Source organism: Coptis chinensis, chromosome 3 (genome assembly GCF_015680905.1).
Source record: "Coptis chinensis isolate HL-2020 chromosome 3, ASM1568090v1, whole genome shotgun sequence".
NCBI classification, from domain to species: Eukaryota; Viridiplantae; Streptophyta; class Magnoliopsida; order Ranunculales; family Ranunculaceae; genus Coptis; species Coptis chinensis.
Genome location: NC_141458.1, coordinates 121,852,079 through 121,870,286, shown reverse-complemented (window position 1 = coordinate 121,870,286; position 18,208 = coordinate 121,852,079). Strand labels below are relative to the sequence as shown.

General features: G+C 36.9%; 2 protein-coding genes and 1 pseudogene across 2 annotated transcripts; 1 reads left to right on the top strand and 2 right to left on the bottom strand.

Moving 5' to 3' along the window:
• The first annotated feature begins 1,258 nt into the window (after positions 1-1,258).
• Positions 1,259-1,353, top strand: LOC147513901 (small nucleolar RNA R71; annotated as a pseudogene).
• Positions 1,354-5,218: 3,865 nt separating this feature from the next.
• On the bottom strand, positions 5,219-9,443 carry LOC147513900 (protein neprosin-like). Its single transcript, XM_086599578.1, has 6 exons — positions 9,193-9,443; positions 8,759-8,929; positions 8,322-8,375; positions 6,910-7,050; positions 6,315-6,702; positions 5,219-5,457 (listed from the first exon to the last, which is right to left on the bottom strand). The coding sequence occupies exons 1-5, from the start codon at positions 9,397-9,399 to the stop codon at positions 6,319-6,321; spliced, it is 957 nt and encodes a 318-aa protein (XP_086455704.1). The 5' UTR covers positions 9,400-9,443; the 3' UTR covers positions 5,219-5,457; positions 6,315-6,318.
• A 7,779-nt stretch (positions 9,444-17,222) lies between these two features.
• LOC147513899 (uncharacterized) lies at positions 17,223-17,708 on the bottom strand. Its single transcript, XM_086598977.1, has one exon. It carries the CDS (start codon positions 17,706-17,708, stop codon positions 17,223-17,225), a length of 486 nt encoding a protein of 161 aa, XP_086455103.1.
• Positions 17,709-18,208: the final 500 nt, after the last annotated feature.

Genomic DNA, 18,208 nt, shown 5'->3' with positions numbered 1-18,208 from the left:
AAGGGAGACATACCTATAGGAGTTTTGAAAGCCGCCCTATATCGCCCATAAGGCATCCGATAGATGCTTCGACCCGATCTTTCCTATCGGGGTTCTGATTGTTTCTAAAATCTTTTTGATTTCCCTATTAGAAACTTCTACTTGTCCGCTAGTTTGTGGATGATAAGGAGTTGCTACTTTGTGTGTAACTCCATACTTTTTTCACTAGGGATGCAACAACTCTGTTGCAAAAATGTGTTCCACCATCACTAATGATGGCTTTAGAAATGCCAAACCCGACCCACGAAAATATACTCCTTAATAAAAAATACAACTGTCTTATGGTCATTTGCTACGGCAAGCCATGACCTCTATCCATTTAGACACGTAGTGCACGGCAACTAGAATATAAATGAAACCGTGGAAAACAGGGAAGGGACCCATGAAATCAATGCCCCAAACGTCAAAAATTTCTACTATCAAGATTGGATTTAATGGCATCATATTAAACCGTGATTAAGCCCGAGTTGTTGGCAACGAATACACGTCTTGCAATGCACTTGGGCATCCTTAAAAATGGTAGGCCAATAAAATCCACATTGAAGAACTTTAGCGGCTATTTTCATTCCACTAAAATGGCCACCACACTCTTTGTCATGGCAGAACGATAGAACTTCATTATATTCTCACCGGGAATCTGCAACGACGAATAATCGATCCGCCTGATACTTAAAAAGGTAGGGCTCATCCAAGTAGTATAACTTAACTCTGGCCAAGAACTTCTTACGTTCATTTCTTGACCAATTATAAGGTATAACATCCGCCGCTAAATAATTTACAATGTCAGCATACCATGGTGCTGAAAAAATAGCATACAGATGCTTATCACGAAAGGAGTCCCAGATGGACTCGGAATCACTATTATCGTCGTCGTTTGTAAGTCTAGATAAGTGGTCGGCAACTCGTTTTCAACCCCTTTTTGTCCTTTATTTCTAATGTGAACTCTTGCGGAGAAGGATCCATCGGATTAATCTACGCTTAGCATCCTTCTTTGCAAGAAGATGCTTAAGAGGCGGTCACAGAAAGAAGAACTAGCGAGGCGGGGGATATCATCACTACCCCCCCCAATTATTATTATGCGTTTAGTTTGATCTTCTAAAATTTGTAAGCCTCCCAGGCTCCTTTTTACTTAGGAAACTACCCCATTCATTATGTCAAGGACTTCTTTATGGTGGTGTAGAAGTTCTTTGAAAAGGCACGAACTAACGTGTCTTTCGCTAGGTTATGATGTGGACATTCTATAAGGAGATCGGTGAAACGATTCCAAGCCTCTGAAAATAATTCATGAGGATTTTGTCGAAAAGAAATGAATCTTGGATAGCATCTCATCTCTGTCTTTTGGGGTGGGTAAAATGTTCCATAAATAGTTTGAACAAATTTAGCCCACGAGTCCACAGAGTTAGTTAAGCAGCGGCGCCAAGACAAGACGCCGCCTTTATCGGCTAAGGTGAAGGGAAATACCCTCGGTTTAATTTGTTCTGGCACCCAACCGGATGATGGAATGTTGTAAGGACTTGTTCAATCCTACGAGCGTGTGTTGATAAGGTTTTTCATGGTCTAACCCATGGAAAGCGGGTAACAAATTAAATATGTTTGGGGGTATTCAAAATCTCCCAATTTATTACTACGCTAGAACGATGCAAGATTTAGGGCTATCACTCGAGGCTTTGTAAAAAGTCGGGAGAGAGAGTCTCTTTCTTCACCATTATGTCGGGTGTGGTGGGTGGGATAATAGCTAGAGGTGTAGTGATTGGTATGTCAGCCAAAATTCTAACTTGCCTAATTTAACTAACAATACTTCAATCTAATTTTAACAATTCAGAAATGATACTCAACAAGGATTAGAATTAGATCTATAAATTGAAATGACAAAAATCGAAATTAACAAACTAGCTATTTTATTTATCAAACTAATTAAGAACAATGATTCTAAGAGTTTAATCTAAAACAAGAATTGAATTTAAACTAAACTAAACTTAATTTTATTTAATGAAAAACTAGATTTAGAATTATCTATTGTTTTAGGTCTAACTAGCTACCATTAACAAAGAGCTAAGCTTTGGTTTTTATATGTTCAGATCCAAAAATCATGCATGGGCTTGGATCCATGTTTTGGGCCAGAGAATCAGGCCCAAAACCCAATTCTTTCAGTCCAAAAAGGCCTCTTCAGCTGCAGTTGGCTTCAACAGACTTTTCGTCTACTTTTGTTCCTTTGATTGGGTCAAGGCTTAGACCATTGGAAAGCTATTTCCGAGCGGTCGTTTTGACATAAGGTAGGCCCAATTCGAGTCCGAGTCCAAAGATACTGACCCGGAAGTTCTGCGACTTTGAGTGTTGTTCTGCCAGCGTCGACTTTTCAGCTTTGGCCCGGCTTTAGAAAAGGCTTTGTCTTCTTGAATCTTGGTCTTTAATCACAGAACTCCTTAGAACCGACCTTTGCTCCTTTATCTCGCTTAAGTGACACATTTCTGCACATAATGGACTTTGAAGCTGAAATGCATAAAACACGTGTCGATATTAACTCTTAATTATTACTCACATGATTGGTCTAAAAGTATGACTGTTACAGGGTTAAAACTACAATTTTGGGCTCTTATCATACACCCACCCTTTAGTACCTACTCCACGATTTGCACTCCACACATTTGCCAAATCACACATTCCTGTGTGCCTCTCTCCCACAGAATACCACAATATCATAACCACCTCTGAGATTTCATACACATATTTCACAATCTCTTTGGGCACAAAAACTCAGGTCATTCATGACACATTCAATTAATACCTTAGGTCATTCCCGCCACATTCAAGGAATACCTATCATATTACTAACGGGTCATTCATGACACATTCAATGAATGCCCTGGGTCATTCCCGCCACATTCAAGGAATACCCAACCCTACATTCCCGTACACTCAAGGAATACAACTAACCCGCAAGGCGAATACCTTAGTTCCTCTTTAGGGCAGTCCAAACAATCTGGTCATTCATGGCACATTTAATGAATACCCGGTCATTTATGGCACATTCAATGAATACCCATATATAACGCTAATGGGCCATTTATGGCACATTCAATAAATACCCACGTAATATATGACATCATCAGTCATAAAACTCAATTCCAAAACTTGAGGCGTGGAGAGTTCTAAAAGGGTGCGGTAAATTTTGTTTACGCATTATTGAACTTTATTGCATATATTATTTCAGAGAATGAAGGAATATCTTAATTAATGTATTTTTGGTTTACGCGTTATTAATTTCACGGATGTATAAGTGTCATAACGTTGTGTATCATAAAAGACTAAAATATCACAGAGTAGTAAATACACGTACACAAGTATATTTAGAAAGGTCTTAGCCTAAAGTCAAGCATGCTAATAGTCCTAGACCTATCCTAATAAACAGAATCATAATCCGAGTTAAAAGTCAACTCTGGTCAACAGTCAAAGTCAACCAGCCCCAAACTCCTCTAACCCAAAAGCCCAAAGTCAAAAACTTAAGTCCAAAAATGAAAATCTGAAATTTAAAACACATAAGCCCACCCACGATTTGGCCCAAGCCCAAATCGAAATTCACTGTTCATCTCCTTCCTCACAACACCTTCCACCGATCAGCCACCACCACCAACCAACCTATCTCCACTATGAACCCCACGGTTTTACTCTCCTTCAAACCCCCAATTTGCCGATACCCAAAATCCCAATTCCCTTATACTGCGAAAATCCCAAATCGACTTCATTAATGGTCTGCTAAAGCTTCACTCGCCGGACCACCACTCACCTCTCCAACTAATCGAAGTTAACCTACAACAAAATCCCTACTACTTTAATTCCTTCCAAAAACCCAAATCATTGTTTATCAATTTCGTCCCTCACACTGGATCGACATTGACCTCCATTAATGCGCCGGTTCCAAAGCTTCCCCTCACGCTCTCCAGCACCCACTCTATTCTTCACCATCCAACGACTAACAACCAAGTAAAACCCACCACAACCACCATTCAATTCAATTATAACCACAACAGTTAACATCACCACACAATCAAACAAAACACATTATTCAAACACAACCAAAATATATATAGCGATTTGGTTACGATGGGCGCGCCATTAACAACCGGTGTCAAGGCTTCGACAGTTTTAAATTCTCAAATTCATCAGAGTTTTACATACTGTAGTACTGCTAAATTTTGTATTTAACAGCCGACACCATTAACAGGGTTTACAATATCTCAAAATATGGAAACAGTATTACTGATATGATTAGCATAAACAAATATAATATATATATATATATATATATATATATATATATATATATATATCTTCAGACTACTCACTGTTTATAAACCGAACAGCGAGAAAAATCTCGAAAGACCGAAGTCGACTGTTGCGCGAAAGGACGATCTTCCTCGTTCAAAACATTTTCTTCTTTCAGTACAACTCCCTTTTTTTCCCCTGAAAACTCTACGTGAGAAACTTTTTTTTTTTTTTTTTTTTTTTTTTTTTTTAAACCTCCCCGAAAAACAAGGATAACACTTATCTAGTTACTTACGAGACTTTTATCCCTAAGCTGATAGTTATCATATATCTGTTTTATCTATTTCATTATTATTATTATTATTATTAATACTACTATTATTATAGGAAAAACAAATAAAAGACGAGGTGTTATAACCATATACAGAACTATTAACCGACTTCATGTCCTCGTCCTCCGAGCTCACTCTATAGAGACTTGACTTAGGCAAGTGACTTATGCAACTCGCGCCCAGAGCGATGTCACCACCAACCGATCTCATGTACTCGTCCTGCGAGCTCGCTTCAAAATGACTCGAGTAGAGTAAACGATCTCGCCCAAAAGTGATCTCCTCAATGCTCGTTCTCCCTATCCCACAACGGCTAATAACGTATGTCTTTATGACTGCTATCAAAACTGAAACTTCAGGCACGCATCACAATAAATGTCCATTACTCGCCATCATGGCTCGCAAGTGACCTGAAGACCTGACATGACGCGGGAGATCAAGAGGTGCAAATACCTTGCCTATATAAAAAGGATGAGAAACTACGTATGATCTGATTCAAATTCCCCCTGATAGAGCTTGATACGTAAACAGTTCGTCCATACGAACTCGGTAAAACTCAATCAATCAACCCTTTCTCCCCCAAATTGCCTACATCTGTAAGGAATATCCAAATCCAACCTTTACATACTTGTATAACAATGGTACATGTGTTAATATCTAAGAACTTTTTATTTGGGAACAATTAACATAAAATCACGAACTGACTAACCAGAATTTTTTTTATTTCGAAAAAAACATTTAATTAATAAAAACTACATCAACAAAGAACGTGGACGTGCTCCTTGCTTCCCCTATCAAGTTTACTGTGCTCTACAACCATGAAAATGTTAGGACCTGGGTACACCCGCCAGGCCTGGGCCTCCGCGCCCATGGGATAACTAGTACCGATATTGTCCCCCACTTAACCACCCATTGAGCTTGGGCCACATCTTGGCCATGGGTGTGGGGTTTTATCTTAAAAGGCCTCGGTACTAGTTAGTGATCTTCCCACTTTATCAACCCATGATGAACTCCTTTCTTGTTCAATGTGGGACTATTCCTTCGGTCCACACACTCTAACAATCTCCACCTTGGACCCGAACTCCAAAGGAGTATCTCCACCTTAGACCAACTCCAGGAGGAGTACATTCGCTCATCGTCGAGCACGATCCATGCGAGCTCACGGGTGTTGCGGCGGGCCTCGAGGGAGGGGATTTTTCTCAACCTCGAGCTTACTCCACCTCGAACATCATTCCATGTTGCTAGATCCAACTCGAGTTACACCCTCTCGAATCTCTACAACATCCAGGGGCACCAATCTTGATTAATCGGGCACGCCGTTAAGCAACTCCACTGAAGTTCATGGCTTCACCGGGCCTCCAAAATTTTGAATGATTTCATCTCGATTACGCATGATCGGTTGCCTTTGTCCCTGCCGAACCATCGGCTCGATACCGATTGTTAGGACACGGGTACACCATGCTGGGCCTCCTCCTCTCGCGCCCATGGGATAACTAGTACCGATATTGTCCCCCACTTAACCACCCATTGAGCTTGGGCCACATCTTGGCCATGGGTGTGGGGTTTTATCTTAAAGGCACCGATGCTTAGTTAGTGATCTTCCCACTTTATCAACCCATGATGAACTCCTTTCTTGTTCAATGTGGGACTATTCCTTTCGGTCCACACACTCTAACAGAAAATTATGTCAAACTCTACTGCAATTTCCTCCGGGACCTCCGTACATGAATGTATATCCATCTATTTTTCCGAGACCATAAGTTTTCACGTCATAGCAGTTTCTCACATCTGAATATGTTTCCACGAAAAAACTATCGGGGTCTGTCGCAACATAAGACGTGTCGGTTACTTTGACACGTACAAAATAGCCTGTATGCTTAAATACACCATCAGGGAAATATCCGCTTCCCATTTCTGGACTTAATTGATTTACATCTCCTTTTGTGACTCCTCCCCAGGCAACGGAAAGAGCACCTCCTGTCAATTGAGGGAGCAATTCCATTGGCCAATAACCATAACTTATGGATTTGTTATCCAGATTAACCAGCCACCAATCCTTAGTACTTTTGTCCTTGTAAAAAAAAATTAGATACAAGTAAGATTAGTGAACCTTCCACAAAAATGACACGTCGTCATTAGTTTGGAATGGACAATATCGCCTTTATAAGAGGCCCTGAATAATCTAATAGAAAAAGTGTGTGTGTGTTTTTCTTCCACAGTAAAATCTATTGGACCTAGCTTTGATTCTGAATTGTATAAAATGAATATCTCACTTTACCTGATGAATAAGAAGTGGAATCTCAGTGGGCGTTTGATCATATACAGTGGTTGGAAGAACTCTGCCAATGGGATGGTCTTTGTCGACTTGTACGAAACCCGCGCAATTGAAGTTGTAGCACCCTTTGTTGTTTCCCTTTCCCTAATATAAATAAATAAAGAATCAGATAAAATCACCATGCATATATAGCAATACAATAATTCTACACTGACATAGAGAATTTGACACAGTTGACCGACACAATGATGTGGCATTGCAATATTAATGTTGTACTATGAAAAATCACCACTGCAATATCAATGTTGTATCGAGAAATATCACTACAACATCAATATTGTACTATGAAAATCCCAGCAACGTGAATGTTGTACCAAAAAATATCACTACAACATCAATGTTGCACCATGAAAACCACTGCAACGTGATTGTTGCACCGAGAAATATCACTTCAATATCAATGTTGCACTATAAAAACCACTGCAACATCAATATTGTACCATGAAAAATCAATGGAATAGATAGTTTACTATGAAAAAAAAGATGAAAATGGAAAAATAAAAATGAAAAAATGATAATGGAAAGAGAAGAAGTGTTTTGAGTGAGAGAAAGAGATTTTTTACTCTTATTTTCACCACTACAACATTGATGTTGTAACATGTTACGTCATTGTGTCTTCACTGTGTCATTTTTCCCATGTTATTGTAGTATTACTCTATAGCAATATAGCATGTCGTTTCATAATATATATAAGGGTTAACGAGTACATGGCCCAAAATATCGCCGAGATATCCGATATCTCGCCGATATATCTCGGTAAATTGGTACACCGATATCGATATTTCCGACATATATCCATCGAATATTGAACCCCTTTTTTTCCGAGATATATCGGAATTTCCGATATGAAAGTTTATATCGCCGATATAATCGATATTTCCGAGATAATCGATATATATCAGTTGACTTTTTGACCAATTGTTAATAACTTAATATTGAAATTTCCGAAATATCCGATATATCCGAGATATATCGGCGAGATATCCGAGATATATCGGTGAGATATTCGATATTTTAGAAACTTTAGACTGGTCACCAAAAAAACCGAGATATCCGATATATCCGATATATCCGATATATCTCAGTTTTTGGGTACACCGATATATTAACCAATATCGAAATTTTGGGCCTTGAACGAGTATTACCACCCCCACCCCCCTAGATGGGAAATTAGGATCCCCCCCCAAAAAAAAAAAAAAAAAAAAAAATTGAATTGACCGTGTTTTATTTGTTTGTAGAGAGAGAAAGTGGGAGAACCTAATTTCCCATCTAGTGGGGTGTGTGTGTGTGTTTAATACTCATTAACCCTATGTATAATTCAAACGATCAATGAAATGATAGAGAAAATTACTCACTTTCCAATATGTAAACAATCGAGTCTTATTATCTCCAAATACTCCTGTTGATACCTGTTAATTCCAGCACGTCCAAAATTTATAGAAATAACTTTGTAAAAAGGTGATTGATAATATAAATTCACATAGGGTGTGTTTGGCAACTAGGATTTTAGGTGGAATTCAGAATATATTTCCGAAAATTAAAAATCACTCTGTTTGGCAACCTTTTCTACACCGGAATGGAAACTTCAAATCCCCAAAATCAAGGAATTATAAGTTTCTATAAGAGGCAGAAACTTTAGATTTCCATACATTCAAAAAATTTAACTACTTAAAATTGCAAGTCTTGAAATTATATTTCCAATTCTATAGGAAAACTTTCAAACAGACCCATATGCTTTAATCTTGGAACTTCTAAGAACAAAATTATGATTAGCGTGATCAGCTTGACTCACCGCCCACCCAACATGAATAGAGTTAAAGTCATCCGGTGGTCCATTTTCAATCGACATTTGGCTTGAACTCCATTGTTGATTACCTTGAAGAGTTGGATTTAGTATGTTAAAATATCCTTCGACTCCAGTATATAATTTTGCCCACGTCGGATCTGATCTTACAACTGCATACTAAGAAAAAATAAAATAAAATAAAAAAATTTGACATTGTTTCTAACCAATTGACAGGGGCCTTACATAATGATTTTAACATATATCACATAATCTGTCTACTAGTCCAAATCCAAACCCATACATGAGCAAATTAATTGAGACAGTTTGTTTATCGAAATTTTTTTTTTTTGAGACAATTTAGGAACGAAATAAATTCAAATATTTATACCATGTCACAAGAAAATAGATAAAGAGAGAATGACCATATATAAGCAACTTACGTGTTTACCCGGAATCTCAGTTGTGAGTGGACCAAAAGTATCGTTATGTAGTTCTAAGAAAGATTGAGCTCTAATTAAATCTTCTTTTTGAGTCCTCCGAATTGGCACGGTTCCTTCATGACATCCTATAGGTTTTAACAGTGCAGCCGACTTTCTGTAGGTTGATGTAGTTTCTTTGTTCGATTGTCTTGGATATGAGGGCCTCATCTAGCTCCAAAAGGAAAAAGTAAAAATAAATGGAGAAACAATTCTGTTCATGAAATTACTATACACCGACCCACTTATTTACTTATTTGATCTACTATTTGGACCTACGTATGTGTCAAAAATCATAATTATTGATTTACATAAAAGTATGTGTCTGTATATATTGCACTGCAAACTAATATTATCCAAATAGTGAGTCACAATAGTAAGTCTAAAAAATAAATCCGTGTAGCCAGGGCCGGCTCTAAGATAGTTGGGGCCCAAGACGAATTCTTAAAAAGTGGCCTAAGTAACCTATTGTTTATGCTACAAAAGTATTTTAAATGCCTAATAAGCATCCAAAATTAATTAGTGTAGTTGGTTGCTATTCTAATTTCTCTACAATTACCCCAGGTTTGACTCTCTTTATGAATATTTTTGTATCCAGATCATTTGATAATAGTAGACAAACTCCAGACCTAAACATTGAATGGGGGCCTTATTATTGGGCTTTGACTCGGGGGCCCTAGGCGGCCGCCTAGTTGGCCTTGCCCCAGAGCCGGCCCTGCGTGTAGCACTACTCATTATTACATGACTACAACAAGCTTACAATAAGTTATACAACAAGTTAGGGGTGGGCAATGGGCCGGGTCAGGCTAGCCCGACCCTAAACATTTAAAGCCTTTCAGTTATTAGGGCCGGGTCGGGCCAGGTCATAAGTCTAAATTTCAAGCCCTGACCCTACCCTAAACCCTCTTTAACAGTTTAGGGGGCGGGTCGGGCCGGCCTATATATTTTTTCTTTTTTCGCGATCGGTTTTAAACTCATTTATATTACAAAAAATTTCAAAGATTTGCAAACTCAAAGTCCCACCACTTTGAAATTTGAATAACAACCAATCTAGTAATAATTCTTGATAAGTCCAACAATTTAAAATGCATATCCATAATCTAATAAACCGGAAGTATAGAGACTCATATTTATATTTCAAAATTACAGTTAAAATGCACAAGACACATTTTGGAATGAGCTTTCACTGACATAAATCCGTTATTTCTTATACTCAAATCTCACTAAAATTACATTTAACATTGAAGAACACAAATACAAATAAGAGTATGGAATGAGTTTTTACTGATGTCAACCTATTTTTCATTAGGCTAGTGCCCAATGCTCATTATTGTTCTTGGCGACTAGGTTAGACGGGGAGTTGTGAGATGTACATGAGTTGTCAGATAGAAACAATTAGGTTTACAAGTTTTTATGATATAAGACAAGTTATTAGAAGTACCAATACGGTAAGTGATAAATTACAAAGGACAGTGCTATTTTAATTGAAAATATGTAACAAGGAGTTGGATAGTTTTAGTTGTGTATTTTATAGTGAAATTATAACTAGAGCTTAGTTAGGGCTTGGTTAGGGTCGGGCCTATGTTTCAGAACCTTAGCCCTGACCCTGCCTTAGAAGGCATTAGGGCCGGGTCGGCCCTGCCCTAAACTCTGTGAGGGATTTAGTTGTGAGGGCTTTATAGGGCTTAGGGTCGGGTCGGTCAGGGCCGGGTTAGGGTCGTTAGGGCCAAATTCCCACCCCTACAACAAGTCATGCAACATTAAAAATAAATTGGCCAGTCCATGGGTATACCATGAAGTTACAAAGGTTGTACCATTCACATAAAAACTAATTTTTGGTAAACTAACTTATGTTATAGGAATCCTTCCTCCATAACGGTACATGGCAAAGGCATTAAAATTGCGAGGCATGATTGTATAAGTAGAAAATTAGCAACATACAAAACTTATTTAAAATGAGGATTTTATGATTTTACGAGAAAAGAAAGAACATTGTAAGAATGAATGTCTTTGGCGCATAGATCTATAGAAATGAGAGAACTTATCATTGGAATCTCAAGTCCGCAAATTTAGAAATGGTTTTCCACCAATAATCACAACTCGGTTGTAATTTATTTATTTTTATGTACCATTACTCCAAAAGAGAAAGGAAATAAATTTTTCTCCTTTTACTCTAGCAGTAGCGTTACTTATTTTCTAGTTTCCACCGTCTCTTATAACTAAGGCCCAAAATATCACCGAGATAGTTGACTTTGATCGATATATTGATGATATTTATGATATAATTATCGATATTTTTAATATATCGACATACAAAATAAAATTTTGATTGGTCAACAAAAAAATAGATATCTCTGATATTTCCGATACATGGGTACATCGAGATATTCACCGAATTTGATATTTTGGTCTTTGCTTATAACCATATATACCACCAAAATGATTACAATCGAATTATACACTTTAACTTATTATATATAGTTGGAATTTAATTAGTATTTCTAATGCTCACCAACCAAATAACTAACATCTTAATTAGTATTTCTAATGATTAGTATTTAGCATAATGTGTATAAATTATCATATCTCCTGTGTATAAATTATCATATCTTCTATGAACACACAAGCTATAAGAGGTGCATACCTTAATTTTATGATTTCGAAGTAAAGGATGATCAAATGCTGGTTGCTTCTCTATCTCAACACAATCAAATATGTCACCTGCTTCATCCTAAATAAAATATTGAAACAATTAATTGGTAATTTGTGCAATTTTGTTTTAATATACTCAAAACATATGGTACGTTTAACCAAGGCCCAAAATATCACCGATATATTCTATATATCGCCGATATATATCGTTTTTTTGGTACACCGACATGAATATATTCGATATATCTCAACCGAATATTGAATTTTTTTTCCGATATATATCGCAATTTTCAATATAACGATATATATCGACCGATATATATACGATATATCCGATATAAATTGTTGACTTTGATCGATATTGTTGACTTTGACTAAATATTGTTGATTTTGATCGATATATTGATGATATTTCTGATATAATTGATGATATTTTCAATAAGAGGGTCTTATAAGATGGTCTTATAAAGTGGTTTGTTTTTCATTTTAAATTCCTCTTATAAGCACTTGTAAAAATAGAAAAAACAAATACATGACATCTTATAGATGTTTATTTGACAAATATAACCCTACTTTACATCACATTTAACTTGAATAGATTAATTTGAAACAAACGTATAGTTTGATTTTCGGTTTCAAATCAATTTTGATAATTAGAATATCGATTTTAAAAAACTATCTTAATTGGCGGTGGTGGTAGTAGTAGTGCAGGTGATGATATTGGTTTTAATAGCTCGGTGGTGGTGGTAGTAGTAGAAGTGGTGGATGTCTTAATAGCACGGTGGTGGTGGTGGTGATAGTCTTAATAGTACGATGGTAGTGGTAGTAGTAGTGGAGGTGATGATATTGGTCTTAATAACACGATCGTAGTGATGGTGGTAGTGGAAGTGGTGGTAATTTTAATAACACGGTGGTTGGTGGTGATGGTGTTGGTGGTGGTAGTGGCGGCAGTGGTGGTGGTGGTGGTAGCCGGTGGTGGCTAGGGCAATGAAGTTATTTGGAGAATAAGATAATGGAAAGGGAAGAAGAGAGAAATGAGGCTAGGGGTATATGGACGGGGGTGTTTGAGTCATTTTTCAAGTTATAAGACTTATAGAATTTGAGTAGATCCAATTTTGGTACTTATAGAATTAGAGCCTCTTATAAGACATTTCTAGTAGAATGCCTCTTATAATAGGCAAAAAACAAACCAAAAAAATGTCCAAAATCACTGGGCCACATCTTTATAAGAGGCAAAAACAAATGACCCCTAGTCTACCAACCATATTATGAAAACAAGCTGTCTACTAAAGTCTACCACTTGAAACTCAACTATGTAATATTTTTTTTCTTTTATACCACTTTGACTGAAATTCTAAGTCTACCACCTAACCACCCCCACCCCACTAGATAAGCCAATTAAGATCATCCCCCTGCCTCATCTTTGGGGAGGTCGTTAATCATTTTTTTTTTTTTGGCTTTCAAAGTGTAATTCAATTAGCTAGCGGGTTACAGAACATACAGCATACAGTCATGACAGCCCCCATTGCCTCATCTAGTGGGGGGAGGTCGTTAACCCTTTTTTTTTTTTTGCTTTCAAAGTGTAATTCAATTAGCTAGTGGGTTACAAAACATACAACATACAGTCATGACAGGTCAGGTCTCGATCTTGAGTCTTGATACGGAACAGGTCCTTAGAATAGAGAGTTAAATTCGTTATTCTTTCAACAAAAACGCACATGAGATTTATAGAAGGGGTGCTTATTTGCCAGTGTACTTTATTAGAACGGAGACTAAACCAATAGTAATGTTCTAAAGTAAAAAAAGCAAAACTAGGTGTAGTCCTAGTTGCGACAATACCTTCATGGTTTTGATGAATGGTTTGTTGAGGATCTTGATTTGTTTTTCAAGCTCCAAATCTTCTTCTTTTGAAAATTTTCTCCTCCCATCAACTCCACAGTAGCTCATGCCGATTAACAAGAGTGCTAAGGAGAAAATGAAACCTATTAGAGCCATTTTAAGTCGATACCTAGCACGTAGGATTAGAGCTTCTAGTGAGGTCTTTATAATGACGATTAGGCCAATAAAAGAAAGATATCTTGCTCATAATGACGATTATATTGCATTATTCGTATGGAAATTGGAAAGTAACTTCAATTTCAGTGTCAAATCAATAGAAGTTTCCAAAGGAGGAATAAAATCGAAGAAATATAAGGAGAGAATCAAAAAATCTATTTGAACACCTTACGGACTCCCTAAATATGGAGAACTAAAAACGGAAAAATCTGGACAGAATTTTATTGGACTAACCAGATAAAATAGCCAAAAACATAGGAAACAAAGTAAGAATATAACGAAATATAGATCAACGAAAATATAAAATAGCCAAAAACATAGGAAACAAAGTAAGAATATAACCAAATATAGATCAACCAAAAAAAATGATATTTGGTCTAATAGAGCGCTTCTACTCAGACTCCCGTCTATAACTCTTTTGGGATTCCATTTCCTAGGTGTCATCCAAATCCTACTTTCTCTTTCCAAAAATCAAAAACCAAACATAGAAACAAAATAATAACAAATAACATACTGTTAGAATTAAACCGACTTGAAGAGAACACTGTTAGAATTAAACCAACTTAGAGAGAACACCACACTAACTTAACATGTATTGAATCATTGAGAGAATGAGATAGAAAAAATTCTTATTCATTGAGGTAAGTCTTAATGGGAGGAGGTTACCTTTATATACAACTAGGTAATCTCCTTTCCAAGATAAATGATTATCAGGATAAACACCAAGATATAAGATTATCAAGATAAACACATATCAATGGTGGACATCCATATAAGCCCACGGATTTAATAACACTCCCTATTGGATGTCCACCATTCATGTGGAAATTATGGTGGATGCATCTTTTGTAGCATTCTTCTGGATGCTCTATAACTATCCAATAACAGTTGCCTCATTAAAACCTTGCTAAGAAAAACCCAGTGGGAAAAAACCAAAGCGAAGGAAAAAGAGTACAACATTACTCAGAATCATTGTGACTTGTTTAATACTGCCTCATTAAAACCTTTACTAGGAAAACCCAGTGGGATAAATCCTAGATAAGGGAAAAGAGTATAGTGCATATTTCCTGGGACACATTCTTCAAGATGCTCCCCCTGTTCTATTACTCCCCCTGATAAAGACAAGTTTTTATATGGCTTGGTGGTGAACTCGATCTGCGCATGCCGATCCCATATACAAGCTTTTGAAATGTATGCTTCGATAGTGATTTAGTGAAGAGATCAGCAAGGTTGTCACTAGAACGAACTTGCTCGACCTTAATCTGCTTCTTCTTTTGAAGCTGGTGAGTGTAAAACAATTTTGGCGAAATGTGTTTTGTCCTATCTCCTTTTATAAATCATTTTTGAATCTGGGTTATACAAGCTGCATTATTCTCATAGATAACCAAAGACTGCATAGCCAAATAGATCAGTCATTAGTGGAACCATAAAAATAAAATAGTTTCATACCAGTTATTCTATAAAAATATCTCAATATGTCTTTGAGATCATTCCAGTGTCTAAGTGTATGTGCACAATTATATCTTGATAAGAAACTAATAGAAAATCCAATGTTTAATCTTGTGCACGTATTGTGCTAGATACATTAATGCGTCAACATCACTCAAGTAGAATATTTTCAAGACCAAGAACTTCCTCATGTTCTTCCTTTGATTGAAATGGATCATCATCCAAATCCAAGTTCCGCACAACCATGTGCTTTGTCCATTTCATTTCAAAAAAAATCTATAGTCAGCAGTTTTCTCTAATTCCTTAAGAGTCCCAATCAAGTTTATACCAACCAAACTTGCTGCTACTATATTGAATCCAACTTCGGATTGTACTATAGGTCCACACCACGTTTTTCAAAGAGTTTAATTATGCTTTAATAGCAAATTCTAGATTTGGCCAATCTTTCCTTTGTCGACAAAACATGTGGTTCATTTATTTTTCATCATTGTCCTTTGATGTTCCAATAGTTATACCATAGCTAAATATGTCATCCATGACAAGTGCTTTCCTATCCCACAATTCACCTGAACATGCATGGAATATTGAGATCGATCTCTTCATTTTCAGGTACCTGTGCCTCTCCATGGGCAACCATATATAGGCATTTCAGTGAATTTGGATATTTGCACATTTTCATTATTTGTTTATGGAGCTTCAGCCATTACCTGGCTATTATTTGGACAAGATGGTTCCTCAGTTCTCCACTCCTAGGAGCACTCTCTTTGGATCCTATAGGTCTACCACGTTTTTAGCGTATAGTAGATTCATTTGTCGCCATGTTTGGACCCCGTCCAAATGGAACATCAATTCTGGCTGGCACATTCATGGTTACTTTTACCATATCATTAAATGCTTAGGCATTTTCTCTGCAACCGCTTGCAAGTGTATCATTCTCCTTATCTCATGTAGTCACATTCATTATCCTTATTAAGACAGAGGACGTGATCCAAGTTGCTTCACGTCGTTTCTTAGAGCAACCATTGCTTTTCTCCCCCTAACGACGGGAAGACTGTCTCATTAAATTGACAATTATATAATACAGACTGTCTAAGTGAGTTTTTGCTCCCAACGTTAGATATGATACACAATGTCTTTCTCATTTATGGGTATAGTCTACCGGACATATATCCATAATAATTTTCTCCATTTATATATCCATACATTTTAACATAAAACAAAATAAATTTGTAAAGATTGATACTAGCACAAGTGTGAAGAAAAATAAAACTTGAGATTCAAAATAAGGAAATTCAAAATATTAACGACAATCAAGGCCTAGACTTTCCATGAAGAGAACACAATATTAACTGTAAACGTCCATGAACTGGTAATAAAAATATAATTAACTAAATAAATCATTCCAAGGATGAAACTTGCCCATTGCTATTTGGATCCTCATAATAAACCTCAAGGAAATCGGAACAATCCAAATGAGTACCATCATTAAAGTGGTCACTCTTCCAATTCTCTATCACATTTGTTTCCATTTTCCTAGAGACTCTATACTTTTCAACCTCTTCTATAGGAGCTCAGCAGTATTTTGCCCAATGTCCATCATTACCACCACATCAGCAAGCAAATATCACTGCTCTCCTTTTGTTTGTTATGAGGATTTGAGTCCCCTTTATGCGGTGGAGCTGTCCACTTGTTCCAATTTCCCTTTTGTTGGTCATTAGTATTCCAATAATCCTTTTTTCTATTACCATTGCCATCTCCATAAGGATGATAACCTCGACCACCTCTCCCAGTATTTCTGCCTCTTCCATGCCCTCTCCCATGTCCTTTACCCGCTACCACTAACTTCGAAAAGTCGGCATTTGCTTCTGGAATTGCCATTGACCAGTTGGTTTGGAGTTGTGGTTCTTGATTAAATGGTTACTATTTTGCTCCGCAACAAGGAGACATGTTATAAGATCAGAATATTTGGAGAATCGTCTCTCTCGATACTGCTGTTGCAAGAGCACATTCGAGACATGAAAGGTAGAAAGAGTTTTCTCTAACATCTGCTCATCAATTACATTTTCACCACACAATTTCAACCGAGAAACTATATTAAACAAAGTAGAGTTGTATTCAAAAACTGTCTTATAGTCTTGGAACCTCAGGTTTAGCCATTCACTTTGAGCATTTGGTAGTATGACCATCTTCTGGTGATCATACCTATCCTTCAGGGATTTCCAAAGACCTGCTGGGTCTTCCTCTGTTAGGTACTCATTCTTTAAGTCATCATGAATATGATGACGTAGGAGTATGAGAGCTGTGGCCTTTTCCTCTGGGCTCATTTTGTTTCCTTCTTTAATAGCATCACCAAGTTTTTTAGATTGTAAATGGATCTTGGCATCCAACTACCATGATAAATAATTGTCGGCTCTAATTGAAAGAGCTTGAAAATCGAGTTTAGTAAGGTTTGACATCTTTCAAGTAACTGTAACAGATTAAACATATATGGAGTTAAAAAAATTGATGGCATCAAATATTCACGTTCATGATTTTAGAACTTCGAGTCTTTATTTATGTTAGAACTTCAAGTTCTTGAAAACAAAATAGCTATAAAAATGAATTGGGCCTACATAAATGACCACTGTAATGGGCCAAAACCGGACCAGTCCTTATGGATTGGACCTGACCAAGTCGATATAGTCAATCAGACCTAGTCCTTAAGTGTCAAAATGGCTCGATCCAAACTGGTCAGACCCAAGTCAGTTTATAAGAAGTTAGGTCCGAAACAAACAAATGATAGAAGCCTATAACAGTAACATTAACTTTTGAAGCCCAGGTAAAA